General features: G+C 41.8%; 4 protein-coding genes and 1 pseudogene across 4 annotated transcripts; 4 read left to right on the top strand and 1 right to left on the bottom strand.

Annotated features, from left to right (window-relative positions):
- Nucleotides 1–253: 253 nt before the first annotated feature.
- On the bottom strand, nucleotides 254–2,804 carry LOC122002131 (protein LOW PHOTOSYNTHETIC EFFICIENCY 1, chloroplastic-like). The gene has a single exon (XM_042557199.1). The coding sequence runs from the start codon at nucleotides 2,587–2,589 to the stop codon at nucleotides 541–543; it is 2,049 nt and encodes a 682-aa protein (XP_042413133.1). The 5' UTR covers nucleotides 2,590–2,804; the 3' UTR covers nucleotides 254–540.
- Nucleotides 2,616–6,564, top strand: LOC121999633 (annotated as a pseudogene).
- Nucleotides 6,565–9,915: 3,351 nt separating this feature from the next.
- On the top strand, nucleotides 9,916–11,457 carry LOC122002136 (protein PHOSPHATE-INDUCED 1 homolog). The gene has a single exon (XM_042557206.1). It carries the CDS (start codon nucleotides 10,364–10,366, stop codon nucleotides 11,282–11,284), a length of 921 nt encoding a protein of 306 aa, XP_042413140.1. The 5' UTR covers nucleotides 9,916–10,363; the 3' UTR covers nucleotides 11,285–11,457.
- Nucleotides 11,458–11,541: 84 nt separating this feature from the next.
- On the top strand, nucleotides 11,542–12,930 carry LOC122002133 (protein WHAT'S THIS FACTOR 1 homolog, chloroplastic-like). Its single transcript, XM_042557200.1, has one exon. It carries the CDS (start codon nucleotides 11,667–11,669, stop codon nucleotides 12,924–12,926), a length of 1,260 nt encoding a protein of 419 aa, XP_042413134.1. The 5' UTR covers nucleotides 11,542–11,666; the 3' UTR covers nucleotides 12,927–12,930.
- A 1,580-nt stretch (nucleotides 12,931–14,510) lies between these two features.
- LOC122002134 (protein WHAT'S THIS FACTOR 1 homolog, chloroplastic-like) lies at nucleotides 14,511–17,304 on the top strand. Its single transcript, XM_042557201.1, has 3 exons — nucleotides 14,511–14,570; nucleotides 15,015–16,554; nucleotides 16,993–17,304. The coding sequence occupies exon 2, from the start codon at nucleotides 15,095–15,097 to the stop codon at nucleotides 16,349–16,351; it is 1,257 nt and encodes a 418-aa protein (XP_042413135.1). The 5' UTR covers nucleotides 14,511–14,570; nucleotides 15,015–15,094; the 3' UTR covers nucleotides 16,352–16,554; nucleotides 16,993–17,304.
- Nucleotides 17,305–18,538: the final 1,234 nt, after the last annotated feature.

The raw sequence follows: 18,538 nt of genomic DNA, 5'->3' as shown, positions 1-18,538 counted from the left end.
ACAATGATGTGGAGCATTTGTAGGGTATTAGGTGATGGATTTCATCTTTTCCAAAAGTCTATATCAATATGATGCGATATGAGAGGGAAAAAAGTTGCAAAATTTATCAAAGAAACACATCAACTTCCTCTTTTTTATCAAAGAAACACATCAGCTTCCTCCAAAAGAGCTTCAAGTTTACATATATCCCAAAGGAGAAAAACATTAAGCAAGGACTATTGAATTTTTTTTATACCAAGTAGAAAGAGAACAATGATAATGAATCCAGTGTGTTAGCGTTCATTGATATATTGTAACATAACAGTAGAATAGGGTGTCAAGGTTACAGAGAAAGAAATGGATATACAAGTATGAAACCAATTGCCTGAAATCATCGACGATATCATCTCTATTTATTTAGACTGCCATTTTTTTTTATCTCTTTCTCAATTCTCATCAAATGGTCTTCTCTACGAGGGAGATCTGCAAGATCAGGGACAATTTCTGTCAACTTGGTACACCTTTTCCTTAACTGAGTGTGTAGCCCAAACCCTCAGTCGTTCAACTCGGACGTAAGGATTGTGAGACAGCATCATAGGCTTTTGGAGAAAGCTGAAATCCCTCATCGCAAGCCCTCAAGTACATCTCATTTGCTAGTCTTGGTTTGCCATTTCTTGCAAGGGCTTCCACTAGTATTTCATAAGTTGTTTCGTTTGGCTTGAGTTTGTAATCTTTCATGCGGCGAAACCACTCCAAAATAGCATTTTCCATACCATTCTTTGCACACGCAGAAATTATCGCATTAAAAGTGATCACACTCGGTTCAATACCTACTGATCTCATTTCACTGAGAGCAAATTCAACCATCTCAGGACTACCTTTTCCAATGTAAACTGACACCAATATTGTGTATGCATACAAATTTGGCTTGACATTCACTTTACCCATGTGCTCCCACACGCTGAGCGCTTCATCGTAAAGCCTCCCTTTTTCAAGTGCACTCAGCAGAGCTCCATAAGATACGACTGTCGGTTTCTCACCCTGCTCCACCATTCTAGCAAATATCTGTACAGCAACTGATGTTTCTGATGCTTTAGAGCATGCTACAAGGACTGCATTCCATTCTCTGCTTCCTGGTCTTAAGCCTTTCTCTTGCATCTTATTGATAAGCCTAACACCCCACTTCCACATCCCCTTTTTTCTAGCAGCAGTTAGCAGAAAGTTGAAATGAGATAGGATCAGTTCATATGATAGATTGTTTGGGTTAGGACCAATCTCCAGCAAGTCCTCGAAGACCCCAAGAGCTGCCCACCATTTTTTCGCCTTGCCCATCAGCCATATCACATGATTACATACAGATAAGCTTATGTCATTGTTCATGTCCCTTATTTTACTATAGAACTCCTTAGCCACAGTGTAATGGCTATCTCGTGTGCATGCCCACAAAAGGCGTTCAAAATCTACTCGGTTAGGTTTCAATAGTGCCTCATCCATCACAGCTAGGAGCTTAAGAATATTTGAAGCTGGATTCACATCATTTACCAGCCACTTGCGCATCACAAAATTACATACACTGATTGTGAACTTTTCAAGTTTAACAAACTCATTCTTCCATTCATCACAGTTAGTTTTGCCAATTTCACCTCTCTGATACTTGTCTCTAAACTGGGCAAAGCAAGCAACTGCACCAAACGCATCGCCCATCTTCTTGTATGACAGTAAGATGGTTGAATAAGTGACAGGCGAAGGAGATAGTCCATTGTTGTTGATATCATTTAACACATTTAGAGCATCTTGATACCTGTCTTGTTCAAGGTAAATCGACATCAGAGTATTATAAGTCACAACATTAGGAGTGATGCCTTGTGATTTCATATCCTCTATTACTTCGTCGACTTTATCAAAATCCTGAGTCAGCTTCACTGCGCTTAAGAGGCTGTTATAGATGAACAAGTTTGGAGAGACAGAACTACCAGTCTCCTTATTTTTCCACTTCAACCACTCAACAATAGCGAATGCTGAATCTAAACTCTTCTTAGCCCCTAAACCCCTGATCATGGATGAGTAAACAGGCAGAGGCAAGGTATCCAAGTTCTTGAGTTCTTTTTTGACATCGTCTGCGGTTTTAGCATGCATTAAGCTCAATGAAATTGCATGCACATCAACCCTTTCAACCCTCCTATTTCTCTTACCATTTCCTTCAAAACCTAGTATTTCTTCTCCTTCTTTTTCACAATCAGCATCGAATGCCTTTTCCTTTTGTGCACCACTTAAAGCATCAGGATCGGCTATGTGCATGTCAACATTTTTTGCCCTTGGTTGCTCTTCCAAATGTGGCTTCCCTAGCTGTTCTTGACCTAATGCCCCAGCCAAATAGAAAGACTTTCTGGAAGGAATCGGCTTGTTGAGCTCAGAAGAAGAGGCAGATTTAGCATCGGTAACAGGCAACCAGCTCGCCCACAAAAGAGACTGTTTTCTAAATCCTCCAATACCACAAGAAATATAACATCGGCTAGAACAGTAACGACAACTACAAAGCGGATACACAAATCTCTCGACAAACTTCACTCTCCTTAGTGAACCGCAATCCAAGAAAGTCCCGCACTCCATAAAAGTTCCTGTTTTGACAAGCTGAAATGATGCAATTGTCCCCAACAATAGCAACGAAGAGAGTACCTCCTACAGGAACTCAATCGGTGACCGCCGGCGGTGAGGCAGCCTCCGGACGGCAGATCAGCAATACCAACGTCTCCAAGGGAGAGAGGACATCGCGACTGGTGAGAAAGTGAGCATTATGATTCAGTGGAGAACGGATAAGGAACGAAGACAAGAAAGACGACGAATTATCTGGGGAGGCTCAGCCCAGGCGCCAGCTCGGTAATTAAACCATCACCGGCCCAGCCCAAACCGAAATAGCCCATTTATCTTAGGGCTGAACCGGCCTCGGCTCAGCCCAACTTGGTAACCGAGTAGTCGACGCAGTCGATCCATTCTGAACCGGAACGGTTCAGGTTGAACCAGATTGAGTTAAGATTTTGGGGTTTAGTGGAAACCCCTAAACTCGCCAAGGGCCTTTCTCTTCCCTTGCATCTCGCGCCGCCGCCCACCGTCGTCGAGCACGGAGAAGTGCTCTCGCTTTCGCTCTGGGAAGATGGGGAAGACGTCGTACATGAAAGGGAATCCGCCAGTTCCCGCAGCGGCTCCTCCTCGCGACGCTGTCAATCAACTCAATCCTCATCGAGGATATCCGCTCCGACGAGACTTCTCCAGGGCTACGGCCCTATGAGGTCTCGTTGCTCCGACTCATCGAGAAGATATCCGACGACTGCGATCAACGAGACATGTTCGTCCGCTGGAATTCTGCCCGGTTCGACTACTGACTTTGAATTTTAGGTCGTCGTCAATGCCAGTGATTTCTATTTTTGTTGTTGTAAGTTCGGATCGATTTCGCTGACAATTTTTGCGTTTTGGTTTGTGTAGGAACGAGACTGAGCCGGGAGTTTTGGTCGGAGGGGGAAGTATTTGGTGCATGACTGCGGCCTCAGTCGTTCCATCGGGTACTTACTTGAGCCTTTCATCCTTCTTGCTTTGTTTGGGAAAAAAGCCCTGTCTATTACGCTCAAAGGTTAGCTCGTTTCCTCACTTTTTGGTGATATTATCGAGGGGAAATTGCAAGTAATAGCATCTTTCAACTTGCTGCTGTTGGATTAAAAGAACTATTGACAGTTTTAACTGGAACCCGAGTTTCTGCAATTAGATGGTTCACTAGTTTTTTAGGCAAAGTTCAACTGGAATCTTCTGTTCAGGAAACTGGTTGATAGTTTTTTTAGCCAAAGTTAAACTATCAAACTATCTTATTAGGTTATTTTAAATCTTTCATAGAGTGGACGTAAGATACTTGATAGTTCTTTTACCTGCCTAGTTTAAATAAAAAATGTTTCTATTTTCATGAGAATTTATACCTCATATGGGAGGAAGTTTATGTCTCTCTACTTTAAAATAAATTTAGGAAAGGATTATTGATGCAGGAAAAAAGAATAATTTTATTATTTTTATCGAGTTTGGTATTTAGGGTATTTTGATAATTTTTGTCTTTTATATTTTTGGATTTTGAGTGAGTGTTTCTTTCCATCCTTTGTGCCTTAGGGTTTGAAGTTTATATAAATAATTGTTTGAGTTGATGTGAGAAACTTTCTGATCAATAAGAATTTGCGGTGGTGTCGTTCGTCATCTCCTTTGTAAGGAATGACGAGTTTTACTTTTTTATTTCTTGGTATTCGTGAGTAAATCAACAGGATTTAGAAGATTGCTTCCGATATTTGTGCGCGAATTGACAATACTAATAGCTTTCGTTGCATCACACCAAAAAAACCGCAACACGTCGACAACGCTTCTGATGATATGACCAACCGTTCGAGGGCGAATTTTTTCCACTATGGAGAGAATGATGCAAGAACAAAAGAATAATTTTAATTTTTCTATTATTTTTATCGAGTTTGATATTTAGGGTATTTTTGATAATTTTTGTCTTTTATATTTTTAGATTCTGAGTCCGTTTAGGATATTTTGGATTTTTAGTATGTTTAGAAATTTTCCTTTATGTCAGTATTTCCTTCTTTTGTGTCTTAGGGTTTGGAGTCTATATAAATAATTGTTTGAGTTGATGTGAGAAAGTTTTCGATCAATAAAAATTTGCGGTGGTGCTGTTTCTTCTCAAATGTCGAGTTTAATTGCTTATCTTTTGCCATTATGTAGAATAACACTGTTTAGAAAATCACTTCCGGTATTCATGCACGAATCAACAGAATCGCCAGTTTTTTGCTGCGTCAATTATGACATGTGTATTATGCGGAAAACACATGTACATATTGATGACTGATACTTCATATTTCCACAAAAAGAGACTAAAGTCTCTGAATGCTTTCTCATAATTAATGGTTCTAATTATTTCATTTGCTTAGTTCCATTGTCAACCATGACCCCCAAAAAAAAATAATCATTTGCTATGACTACCTATATTGTTTTTAGTTATGACTGACATTGCTTGTGACTTATTTTGTGAAAACATGTCATATTCATCTTTTTTTTCTCAAAAAAAAAAGGAATTACAAATGATCTAAAGATCATTCCGTTGATACGTTCCGTACAACAACACTGCATATGCTCAAGCGGTTCGGCATTCCATCAGAAGGTTTGGAGTTGAAAATTGTGAATTGGGGAGCTCTTCCCCTTGGTGGTGAGATTTTTCTTGGCGTTCCAACTGCCCCAAACACCTTAACAGTGAGTCTTGAAAAATACATAATCTACGTATCTGTAAATCTTGTCTGTTTACAAATACATAATCTATAAATTCATGTCTGCTTGTTTATTTAAATAAACTAAAACATTCAGGCATCCCATTGGGTTGATGAAGGAATGGTTCAGAGCATTAGAGGAGTGACATTCTCCACACGAGTGCCCCCTCAAATTGGGAGTCGAATGATATATGCAGCTCGTGGAGTTTTTAATCACTTCATGCCGGATGTTCATATTTTTACTGACTATAGATCAGGTCCATCTGGTGGGAGGTATACTTTTTTTTTCTTCCTTGGACCTTGAGTAACCCTTTATTTGCCTAAATATATGATATCATGCATGTGATTCTAGAATATTTGTCAAGTTAAAAAGAAGATTATTTATAGTCCATGTCCATTTGCTTAGTTATAATATCCAGGTTTGGCTTGATTATTTATGGTTGGGACACAAGATTCACTGTTAAATCAATTAGACTCACTTGCAACAACAATTGGCTTGATGGCACCCAATATTGATACTCTGTGCTCACTAAATCATGTTGGCGTTGTCTGGCTTATGCCCTCAACTGACCCCTTAATCTTGGTCACCCCAAGTGAATCTTGCGGAACTTGTTCCAAATAGTTTGCTGGAGCTTGGATGTTTAACCATGAACAATCTAGATAGCTCTTTTTTTTTTTTGTTTTTTTTTTTGTTTTTGTCTTTTCTATATTCATGCGGATGCCTATTTGTTTTGTAGTTTAATTCTGCTGCATAATCCACCTTTCAGATCACCAGTTTATGGTGTATCACTTGTTGTGGAAACTACTACTGGCTTCTTAAATTTTCCAGATATTGCAATAAGCCATCCAAAACATGAGGAAATGGATATTGATCTTGTCTGAAAGCTGCGGAGATGACACGTTGGACAGGTGGTTTTGACGATGACTTGGAGCAGACTTCGTTAGGGAGAGACATGACACCAGACGCTCCTTTCGGCTCGATTTTGCGCACACTCGAAAGAGCTAACAAAACGTTAAGACAAAAATCAGGGAAGAGATCCTAGCTTAGACCCTTTGGCGCTTAAATGAGTAGATGACTGAGCAAAAAGTGGAGAGGAACTACAGTAAAATTGAGTAAGCGTAGTAAAGAGGAATGTTGTGCAGTAGTCTATCAAAACATACCTCCTCTGTGGAGAGAACTCTCCTTTTTATATCACCTCCCATAAGTCTGTAATAATGAGATAACAAGAAATATTCAGTGTCAGAAGATATCGAATAATGAAAGATATACGGTTTGGAATTTGTACAATTATTTTTCGAGATATCTTTTGTTACACGTATATGAGCAGTCCCGTCTAATCTCCGCAATAATGATAGAAGTTGTATAGTCACCTTCGTAAGAAGGTTCTAATGAATGTATATGTGATAACCGAAGAATATTATCTAACGAATAGTTGTTATTCTGACAATTTGTTGCGATTCTTTGACAATATTGTCTCTTAAAATATAGTCTAGCCGGATACTTGGACGGGGTATTCCGATTGTCTCTATGTCCGATTAGATTTATAATGAAAATTTCCTTATGCTCGGAGTTGAATTATATAAGTCCGATCGAACATAAATTCAGTCGACAATATGCTCGTAGGCTCATGCTGAAGATCTGATAAGTAATGAGGAGGCAAGTCTTGCAGGTCCGGTCAGCTATAGGACAGATCGACCATATGATGAGAGATTGATTATTAGATAACAAGACACTCAAACTCTTAAGTATGACTGGTCTTGTGACGGTCTGATTTATACTGAAGGTTGGATTGCACTATAGGACTGAATCTGTAAGCTGAAAGTAATATTGTAAAAGTGGAAACTGAATCCCATATGCTCAATCGACTCCGGGGTCGTTAGGATTTAGTCTGTATGTGTCACGTCTTGAAGGAGTCCTTGCTCGATAAACGAACAACAACTCCGCCCTTATGACAACATATGAACCTGGATATATGACCGCAAGGTAATATAAGATAATATCTACAGTCCACATGGTTGAAAATAAATACAATCACGTAAAATAAGAAACTAGATTGCGTATCGATATGACTTACCTCAACAAATACATAATAGACAAAAGGACACCACAAGTCCATAAATTCACACACAAGTTATACAATACATAAACTAGTTCGAAAAGCTAAAATACTAGAAAAAAAACAACATAAACAAAAACTCTTGATGTGACGTGGGACTGATATCCAAAATCTCTGAGTGACATGACATGTCATCTACCTGTTAACTTGGAAAGAAAAGGAAAAGCAAGGGGTAGTGAGTATAACATACTCCATAGGTACAAGAAGATAATACATGATAATAACATAAGGAGAGCAAAGGTGTACAGTCTCAAGAAAATACTTATCACAAAAGTTAAGTGTGCCACTATAATCGTCTGTTTACTAAAGCATAACCAATAATAATAATCTTCCACTAACCTGCTCAACTATATGTGACCAGTAAATTGGGAGTATATATGGTACATCCCAATCTGCACGAACAAATACATGGCCGACATATATCAAGTATATAACAAGTATTGACTGTAGGAGAACACTCTACCACGGATGATCTCATGGGCAGTCAGAGTAAACAAATAGTCATTGTCTACAAGCGAATTCGCTATCACGAATGGTCTCGTGGGTAGACAGGTAAGTAAACAGTCACTATTTGCGGTCGAACTCGTTACCACGAATGGTCTCGTAGGCAGACATGGTATATATATGTAGCTATCTAGCTACAGACTGCACACAAACTCGCTACTATGAATGTCTCATGGGCAGTCATATGTATCATGATCACTGATGACTCTCTTAACCACAAATGAAAGACAATAGTTGATAGGTTATAACGACGATTAGTGACGGCTCTCTCAACCACGAATGAGAGAAGATGATCGACAGGGTATAAAATTGTAGGTCTAATCTCACTAGCATTTAGGCATAAGCCTAAATAATAATTGAAGTCTACTAGGATACTTGATATCCTACAATACGGTATGATCATACTAATATCCAAATATGAATAAATATCAAGCTAGTAATTTAGTTCAATAATCTACAGCTATGCTATGGTATAAAATCACTAGCATAATGGTATGAGTATAAATGGTCATTAATAGCATAGATAACAATGAGACTACATGGATATCAAAATAGATCAACATACAAGATTAGGAAATAAAAGATCAAACTCAATAAGTAAGAACGAATAGAGTCAAGGTAAATATAGCAACTATCTAAATATAGATTATACATTAAAGTTAAAATAGTAAAGGAACAAGACAGGAAGTACCCGTTTCTATTTGCAGACCATGTTGAAAATATCCTCTTGTTAAAGTGCTCGTCTTGTATCCATGTCCTGTATCACATGATACTTATTATAGCCAAGTTCTAACATAAGTCAAATAACTAAACTGATTAGGTAACAATCTTTTAATTCTATTTAACGATTCATCACTTCCTCGAAGCTAATTTCCTTATGAAGCTATTTAACCCAATTAGTTAATCATTCATATTAATATGCTTCTAACAATTCAACTAATAAATTCAACTAAATAATGAATCCATACTTCCAGTTTCTCTTATCAATTTATTCGATCAGATATCAACTACTAATCCACTTACTAATAAATCAAACTCATCATGTATCCAATATACCTGATTCATCTGATAGCTTAATTAATTACCTAATTAATACTTCCACCAATTAGTCATAGAGTTTAACCAAATAAGAATCTATCGAGAAAGGTAGTATAAGCTGTGGGGAATATGCATTTAGGATCACCAACTTTTTTTATATGTTCCAGAGTTCCTTAATTCCTCTTCCGTTAACTATCATCCTTACTAGTTAAATTGTTAGTTGATTCAATCGTGGAAGCTGTCAGTAGCGTTTGATTTTTCTTCATACCTTTTGTTGATATATGTGCGATTTCACTGTGCCAGCTTGAGCGGTGAAGCGCATTAGATATGTATCAACTTTGTGTTTATCAATTCATGTTCGTGCACCGGTTGATGTCAATCAAACTCAAGCAAATTAATATTGCATGAAAATCATACCATAAATTAGCTCGCGGATCACACTCTGTATCAATTATTGGGTCATGTAATTTGATTCTCAAAATCAGGATAAAAATGCTCCTTGTATTATATTAATATAGCAATGCTACAGTCTGGTAGCCGTAGCATCAAACTCACATTAAGTAGCCAGCTATAATGCACAATCCACCGTCCCATGTCTATCGACACCAATGCAGGTGCCGCCTACACCAGACACGCCGCTGTCTTCCTCGCGTGTCCCGTTCCACTGAACTACTTCTGAACCTGCGTGGCAGCTTCACTACCCTCCAACTCAAACCCCAAAATATTTTCGTTTGATGGATGCAGCGAGGCATTGAACGCATGATACGGGACAAAAACTTTGAGTGCACCTCCCTTCACTCGATATGATCTCGGATGCCTTGTGCTAAACAGGGAGGAGATCGTCTAGATTTTTATTACTATGAAGGCGACATTTATCTCGGCATTCGAACCGACAAAGTTATATATTTTATCAAAAGTAACAAAGATCGTGAAGTGGATAAGCACGAGAGGAGTCGTACTCGTTGATGGTGCGTGATTCTTCTCCTTAGAGACTCTGTTAGACGCTCTGTTCTTCTCGCCTTCTCCCGCACTCCAATCCATGGCCTCCGATTCCACCTGCTTCATTTTCTCCCAGGAATTGACCTCCCGTCGCCTTCGCCTGCCCCGCTCTTGATCATTACCAGCATGCAGAAACGACGACGGATTCTTAATTGCGAGAGCGAAAGCGCGGTAGGGGCAGCCTCAGCTGTATCTTTCACTAACGTTTATGTCACAAGAATTATTGGCATCCACGCGATCGAAGAAGGCTGTTCCTGACCATGGTCGCTTTTGCCGACGCTATCCACGGCGTAGCTCGGTCAACCTAGTGCTGTGGTGCATGGGCAGGCGACTCGTCTTTATTGCCTCTCGCCTTCCTCTCTCTTTCCTTCTACCGCTATAAATCTCGCCGCGCTTGTACTTGGTGTTCATCCACTCAGAAAACAGAGTTCTATGGCTTCTTTTATTACTACAGCCCTTTCACTGTGCTCCGCTTTGCTTCTTTGCTTTCTGTTGCTTCCTGCTCTGTTTCTGGGCTGTGATGGACAGCCGCTCGCCATGACATACCACAGGGGAGTTATGCTCACTGGGCAAATCCCCGTCAATCTCGTCTTCTATGGCAAGTTCACCGCTTCCCAAAGAGCGGTCCTCTCCGACTTCGTCGCCTCCCTCTCGCCGCTCCCCGGTCAGAAGGACAGCGTCGAACCGTCGGTGGGCACCTGGTGGAGCGCACTCCGCATGTACTACGCCGCCGCCTCCAAGACGCCTCCGCCGAGACTCGCCCTCGGTCGGCAGATTGTCGACGAGTCCTACTCTCTCGGAAAATCCCTCCGCGACGCTGACCTCGCCGCCCTGGCCGCCCGCGGTGGCGCCGCACTGAGCGTGGTGCTCACGGCCGCGGATGTCGCCGTGGAGCGGTTCTGCATGAGCCGGTGCGGGTCCCACACGTCATCCGCCTCCGGGAGAGGTCGGATCGTGTACATATGGGTGGGAGACTCGTCGGCGCAGTGCCCCGGACAGTGCGCGTGGCCGTTTCACCAGCCGTTGTATGGCCCGCAGACGCCGCCGCTGGTGGCGCCCAACGGCGACGTCGGGACCGACGGGATGGTAATCAACCTGGCGAGCATGTTGGCCGGCGCTGCCACCAACCCGTTCGGCGACGGCTTCTACCAGGGGCCGAGGGAGGCGCCGCTGGAGGCGGCGACGGCGTGCACCGGCGTCTACGCCAAGGGAGCGTACCCAGGCTACCCGGGAAACCTGCTGGTGGACCCGGCCACGGGGGCAAGCTTCAACGCGCATGGGGCCCGCGGGAGGAAATACCTCGTCCCGGCCTTGTTTGACCCGTCGACGTCCACATGCTCTACTTTGGTGTAGTCTTTTGTTTTTTTTGGTCTTGTGTGGCATGAAAAATATAGATTATAGAAAATAGATAAATGTTTAAGTCAGTAAGAAAAAGCTAAAATGTGAGTATAAATATAAATGAAACTTGTGAATATTGAATATGTTTTTATTAAATTATGAAATAAACGGTAGAAATTGTTTTCTTATTTTCGTTTTATTACTTCGAATTTTCTAAATCACCATTTATTTCCATCGTCGATTTAAATTAATATAAATTAAAGGAATTCTCTTTTGAAAATTCGTTACTGGACTATAACGCGACCAGTGGACGCGGCCCATTCCGGTTCCGATAGATATTGAAGCCCTTCGTTTATGAGGGACCATTTTGGCGGTCGAATCGGCGATCGCGGAGGCCATGGCGGCGGCGCTTCTCCTCTCCGGCACCAGAAGGCTTCACGCTGTTATGGCGCACTGGAATCCTCTCGCTAATCTTTCTCTCTCAAATGGATCCTTCTCCTCCGTCCCCGACGACAGAGTTTCTACAGCTTCGGCCGCCTCGCTTTTCCCCTTCCTCAGTTGTCGTCGCCGGAAGAGGATTCGAAACAAGGTGCAGAGCCCCCGTGCCGCCCGTACCCAGAAAGACGGCAGTCGTCCTCTTCCCGAGTTCGAAGCGATCGTCCTTCGCGACTCCTTCCTCCGCTTCATAACCCGCACAAAGTGCTACCTTTCTCATCTGCCTGACCATCGCATCGCCCTCGCCGAAGCCGGCAAGCTCCATCGAGAGCTAGGGTTTCCTCGAGGTCGCAAAGTCTCCCTCTTCGCCGCCCAACACCCTCTGCTCCTCCATCTGACCCGCCTCCCGCCTGACTCCAAACCCTACCTCGCCTTCACTCCGCTCATGGATTCCCTCCTCGACGAGGAGCTCAAACTCATGGATGACATGGAGGCGGCTCGTGTCACCACTGTACGCAAGCTCCTCATGCTATCGGTTGGCCGCCGCATTCCTCTGGCCAAACTCCATCATTGTCGCCTCCTCTTCGGCCTCCCTGATGACTTTCGCGACCGCGTCTCCAAGTATCCGGAGTACTTCCGGGTCGTCGCCGATCCAACCGATGGACGCCATGTTCTCGAGCTCGTTGAATGGGACCCGGCTCTCGCCGTCAGTGCCCTCGAGAAGGACTTCGTTCCTGACGCAGCCCGGGTTCGGAGGTCATTTAAATTACCCATACGCCGTGGAAAGGCGTTGCCTTTGGAGGAGGATGACGAGAAGAGATTAGATTCTCTAACTACTCTCCCTTTGGTGTCGCCTTATTCTGACGGCTCAGCATTGCAGCCATGGACATTGGAGGCCGAGAAGTATAGAGTCGGTGTTATTCATGAATTTTTGAGCCTGACGTTGGAGAAGAGGGCTTGGATCCATCACATTGTTGAGTTCAAGGAGGAATTCAATCTCACGAAGCATACTTACCAGATGCTGCTGAAGCAATCTCGAGCATTTTATCTCGCTGGCACCGAGATGAATTGGGCCGTGTTCCTAAGAGATGCTTATAGGAAAGATGGAACTTTGATTGAGAAGGATCCACAAATCTTGTTCAATGAAAAATTGCAGAGTTATGCTTTGACAGATTCAGAATCCAGGATTAGAAGGTTGAAGGAAGAATTGCTCACAGATTGAGGAGAAGGAAAGAGAAGTTTTCTTAACATTATCAGTTTTGGTTCTGAAGCATTCATTTATTGACAATGAATCATGGAATGATAGCAAAGTTTGTGATGATAGTGAGGATAGCAAGGTTGGTTCAGTTTCCAGCAATAGCAACCTTGTATAGGATGCAGTGGGGGATTGCTAATTTGGTTTTGTTCTTGAAACACAAAGGTATGGACTCATCATGATCATGAACATCCTTGCTAGTGTTGTGTTTTACTCTTCATTTCTGGGGCATCAATCATATGCTCTTGACCAATAAAAGATCAAAGATGACCAAAGAGCACATTTCTGGTGCATCGATCATATGTTCTTGGATGAATATTTAAAAACTGTACTGTGATTGCCGCAACCTATAATTTCACTGGGTATACCATCATACAGTTCCTAAAATGGCGACCCTAAGTTTCTCGATATGTGACTACTTTGTTGTCCATACATATTTTTTATTTGGATAATATCATATTCGTATATTCCATGACTGTTCATTATCATGATACTTATTTCTTAATTTATCTGATTGCATCCTTCAAAATGACACTGGTTCATTATCATGAAACTGTAACTGCATAGTCTTGCTGCACATCCTTCAACATGACACTATCATGAAACTGTAGCTGCTTAATGTTCCTGATTGCATCCTTTAAAATGACACTGGTTCAATATCATGAAACTAGTACTGCTTAATATTCCTGATTGCATCCTTCAAAATGACACAGGTTGAATATCATAAACTAGTACTGTTTAGTCTCCCTGATTGCATCCTTCAAATGACACTGCTCCAATATCATGAAACTAGTATTGCTTAATCTTTCTGATTGCACGCTACCAAATGACACTGGTTCATTATTGCGAAACTGTTATTTCTTAATCTTCCTGATTGCATCCTTCGAGATTATACTGGTTCTTTATAATGGAACTGTTAGTCTTCCTGGTTGCATCCCTTGAAATGACACTGGTATTTTTTTTTTTATCATGAAACTGTTTATTCTTAATTATCCCGATTGCATCCTTCAAAATGACACTCTCTCTTTATCATGAAACTGTTATATCTTAATCTTCCTGATTGCATTTTTTGAAATGACGCTGGTTCTTTATCATCAAACTGTTATTTCTTATTGTTGTCGATTGCATCCTTCAAAATGACACTGATCTCATCCCGCATTCTCCTGTTTCGTCGAGTTTATTCTTTGTTCAGAAAGTGAATTCTGATCATGGTCAGAGTCTGAGTTGGATGAGATTGTATCTGCAAAAATCTTGGCCTATAATCTCCCTTGTCATGCATATTATCGACACTAACACTCATATTTCTTGAAAAACTTGTTTAAACTGTCATAAATTTGTCTTTCTTGTCACCATGCCATGTATAATCTATTTGAATATGCCATTCCAGTCTGCTAAACGATCAAAATGAAAAACGTGTTTCCGCCTTTTTTTCAGATGCACTGATCAATCTCCAGAGATGACAAGTCACTGTATTTCTGATTTTGTATGTTCAACATATTCATCAATACTGATCTCAAGTTTGTTTCCAGGTTTATATTCATGAATGCCTGTGTGAGAAATGAGATGATCACCATAAAGTGACATGGGTGACGTTCATCAAGAGATGTGCTGGTGAAATTCGTCTGTTTGCCAAATTTTTGGAGATAAATGAAGATATCCAAGTCTGGATGTTAGAAAATAGAATTGCATGCTTATTTAATGAGAACTATGAAGAAAAGAAAATATGAACCATCCGATTCTACTCCTACTTAATTAATTTATGTTGTACAATGAAACTCCCATTTAAATATAATTAAAATTGAAACCTGTTGCTGGGAATTTATTTGTGTTGTCGAATTGCTTTTCTTTTTCTTTTATATTTTTTCCAATCACCTCGACGTCATTAATCATGTTTTGGGCAAATTATCTAATGGTGCTTTACTAATTTTAAAATTTTATTGATCCTTCTGGAAATACAGTAGTAAATTATAGGGAGGTATTTGAAATTATTTCCCTAAATATTACTGTGAATTAAAGAAATTCGATTTTAATTAATCGAATTCTCTTGGGCTACAGCAGGACTTCGAAGCGGCCCATCCCGATCGCCGTTGAAGCCCTTCATTTAAACGGCGATCGAATCGGCGATCGCGGAGGCCATGGCGGCGGCGCTTCTTCTCTCCGGTACCAGAAGGCTTCATGCTGTTCTAGTGCGTTGGAATCCTTTCGTTAATCTTCCTCTCTCAAATGGATCCTTCTCCTCCCTCCCCGACGGCAGAATTTCCACAGCTACCGCCGCCTCGGCTTTCCCCTTCCTCAATTGCCGTCGCCGGAAGAAGCTTCGAAAGAAGATGAAGAGCCCCCGTGTCGTCCCCATACAGAAGGATGCCGGTCTCATCATCCCTGCCTTAGAATCGATCGTCCTTCGCGACTCCTTCCTCCGCTTCATAACCCGCACAAAGTGCTACCTTTCTCGGCTGCCATGCCATCGCATCCCCCTCGCCGACGCCGATAAGCTCTATCGCGAGCTAGGGTTTTCTCGAGGTCGCAAAGTCTCCCGCTTTGCTGCCAAACACCCTCTCCTCCTCCACATGCCCCGCCTCCCGCCTGACTCCAAGCCCTACCTCGCCTTCACGCCGCTCATGGATTCCCTCCTCGACGAGGAGCTCAAAATCATGGATGATATGGAGGCCGCTCGTGTCACCACTGTACGCAAGCTCCTCATGTTATCGGCTGGCCGCCGCATTCCTCTGGATAAACTCCATCTCTGTCGCCTCCTCTTCGGCCTCCCCTATGACTTTCGCGATCGCATCCGCAAGTATCCAGAGTACTTCCGGGTCGCCGTTGATCCGAGCGATGGACGCAATGTTCTCGAGCTCGTTGAATGGGACCCGGTTCTCGCCGTCAGTGCCCTCGAGAGGGACTTCGTTCCTGACGAAGCCAGGGTTCGTAGGACATTTAAATTCCCCATCCGCCATGGAAAGGCGTTACCTTTGGAGGAGGACGACAAGTGGATGCTAGAGTCTGTTACTACTCTTCCTTTAGTGTCGCCTTATTCTGATGGTTCAGCATTGCAGCCATGGACAGTGGAGGCCGAGAAGTATCAAGTTGGTGTGATTCATGAATTTTTGAGCCTGACGTTGGAGAAGAGGGCTTCGATCCATCATATTGTTGAATTCAAGGAGGAATTCAACCTCACCAAGCTTATTTACCATATGTTACTGAAGCAATCTCGAGCATTTTATCTTGCTGGCACCGAGATGAATTGGGCTGTGTTTCTAAAGGATGCATATAGGAAGGATGGGACTTTGATTGAGAAGGATCCACAAGTCTTGTTCAATGAAAAGTTGCAGAGTTATGCCTTATCAGATTCAGAATACAGAGAACAGAAAGTTGAACAAAGAATTGCCCGCTGATTGAGGATAAGGAAAAACAAGCTTTCTTAACATGATCAGTTTTGTTTCTGAAACATTCATTTATTGACAATGAATCATGGAATGATAGCAAAGTTTGTGATGATAGTGAGGATAGCAAGGTTGGTTCAGTTTGCTGCAATAGCAACCTTGTATAGGATGCTGTAGGGGAATGCTAGCTTGGCTTTGTTCTTGGAACGACAAAGGTATGGACTCATGATCATGAACTTATCTGTTCTACTATTGTATTTTACTCTTCATTTCTGGTGCATCAATCCTAAATTGTTAACCAAATAAAAGAGTACTAAAGAGCACATTGCTGGCTGATAAAAACGCATGGCTAGGTATAACTTAAATTCTGATGTGAAAATTGGAATTCAGATCTATGTTTATTATTGTGCATTGCTAAAACTTATTAGATCAAATGCACATAACTTGGTTAAGCACTTGTGCATTGTTCAAAATATTAAAATCATGGTATTATTATTATTATTATTATGGAAACAAATCTCAGAATAGTCTAGAACTCTAGAGTTAAATGCGAACGATATAGAACCTCCTTATGTGAAATATTAGCGAAAGCAATATCCTTCCCATAATTATGTATCCAAAATCATCCTAAAATTGGTTCATTTATTTTCAAGATTGTGCAGATGTTAACTAGACACTACGCTCAAATTCATTTCTTTGAAGCTGAACTATGCTACTGAGCAATGATAGTGGTGCTGCAAATTGCATCCAAGATTATCAAGATTAAGATTACTTATGAACACTTAATATTAGTAAGACATTTATAGCATTGTGATAAGACACTTAAATTTTTTTATATTTGACACTGTATCATCAAGTATAATTGAAATTAATTGTATCATATTATACATTAAAATGATATATAATTATTGTGTTGTATTTTTGTGCTGTAAGGAGTGACTATGGATGACTAGCATATGAACTAAAGATGATTATTTCATTTTCAAATAAGTCCTCTTTAAGATAAACAAAAAGTATGTTATCTAAAAAAATGTTTCACTTTTTTGTGAATTGAAGGAAATTTTAGTCCAGATGTGATGTATGGATTGCTTGCTTCCATCATGGTGATTTTGTTGGGAATTTATGACTCATGACAAACTACTGATTGTTAGGTGTGTTGGATGAATGTTTAAAAGCTACGACACCATGATTGCCCTGATCTAGAATTTCACTTGGTAAAACATCATATAGTTCGTTCTTATAATGGCAACCGTGTGTTTCCCAACATGCTACTTTTTTTGTTGACCGTAACAATTTTTTTTAGTTGGATACCATCATATGCCTATATTATTATATGGCATCTGTTCATTATCATGAACTGTTATTTCTTAATCTTCCTGATTGCATCTGATCCGGCGGTAAGAATGGGGGACCCATTTTCTGAAGGGTCTCAGCTTGAGGACCGATGAAGGGATGACTAAGCGGTTAGTGGCCACGTCGAGTAGCTGAGTAGGTCCGAGCGGAGCTAGAGATAACCCATCCAGGGGCTTGGGTTTCCGACGCCAAGGCAGGAGGATCGAAGGGCCGAGCGGGAGTCCGCTCGGCTGGAACCGAAGGGCCGAGCGGGTCGTCCGTTCGGCCAAGATAAGGGCGAGGGTACAAAGGGGGCCGAGCGGCCTATGTGCTCGGCTCGGGGTATGGGATATCAGCAGAAGCATGTCTGATGATTAGGCCGTACACAAGATTGCACGATGGAGGACCTTGCCGTCATATCATGGGAAGGTTGATACAGTATCAGTATGGCCTCATGGACATCTTCCTGACAGATCCATATCTGGGCATGACCCTTCTGACAGACCCATACCTGGGCATGGTCAAAGGCAGGTGGTCGCTTTGATTGGCGCGCCCCGGCTTCTTCAGGAGGTCTATATAAGGCCTCCATTTTTTCACCGGAAGTATGAAAAATCTTCATCTTGAGGCCACCTTCTTGTTATTTCTCGCCTGACTTGAGCGTCGGAGGGCCGTCGCCGGGACACCCCTCCCGGCTCGGTTTTGCTGCAGGTTCGCCGGAGCACTCGAGGATCCAGTAGGAAGCGCCGCATCCCCAGCGTTCGTTGACTCTTGGTTCGAACAGGATCAATTTGGCGCCGTCTGTGGGAACGCACCTGCATTCGAACAGGAACAATGGACGAGGCTGGACGACAACACACGGTGATGCTT

The sequence above is a fragment of the Zingiber officinale genome, chromosome 7A (assembly GCF_018446385.1).
Source record: "Zingiber officinale cultivar Zhangliang chromosome 7A, Zo_v1.1, whole genome shotgun sequence".
NCBI lineage: Eukaryota > Viridiplantae > Streptophyta > Magnoliopsida > Zingiberales > Zingiberaceae > Zingiber > Zingiber officinale.
The sequence above is the reverse complement of the archived record's forward strand: the minus strand, read 5'-3'. Positions and strand labels throughout refer to the sequence as shown.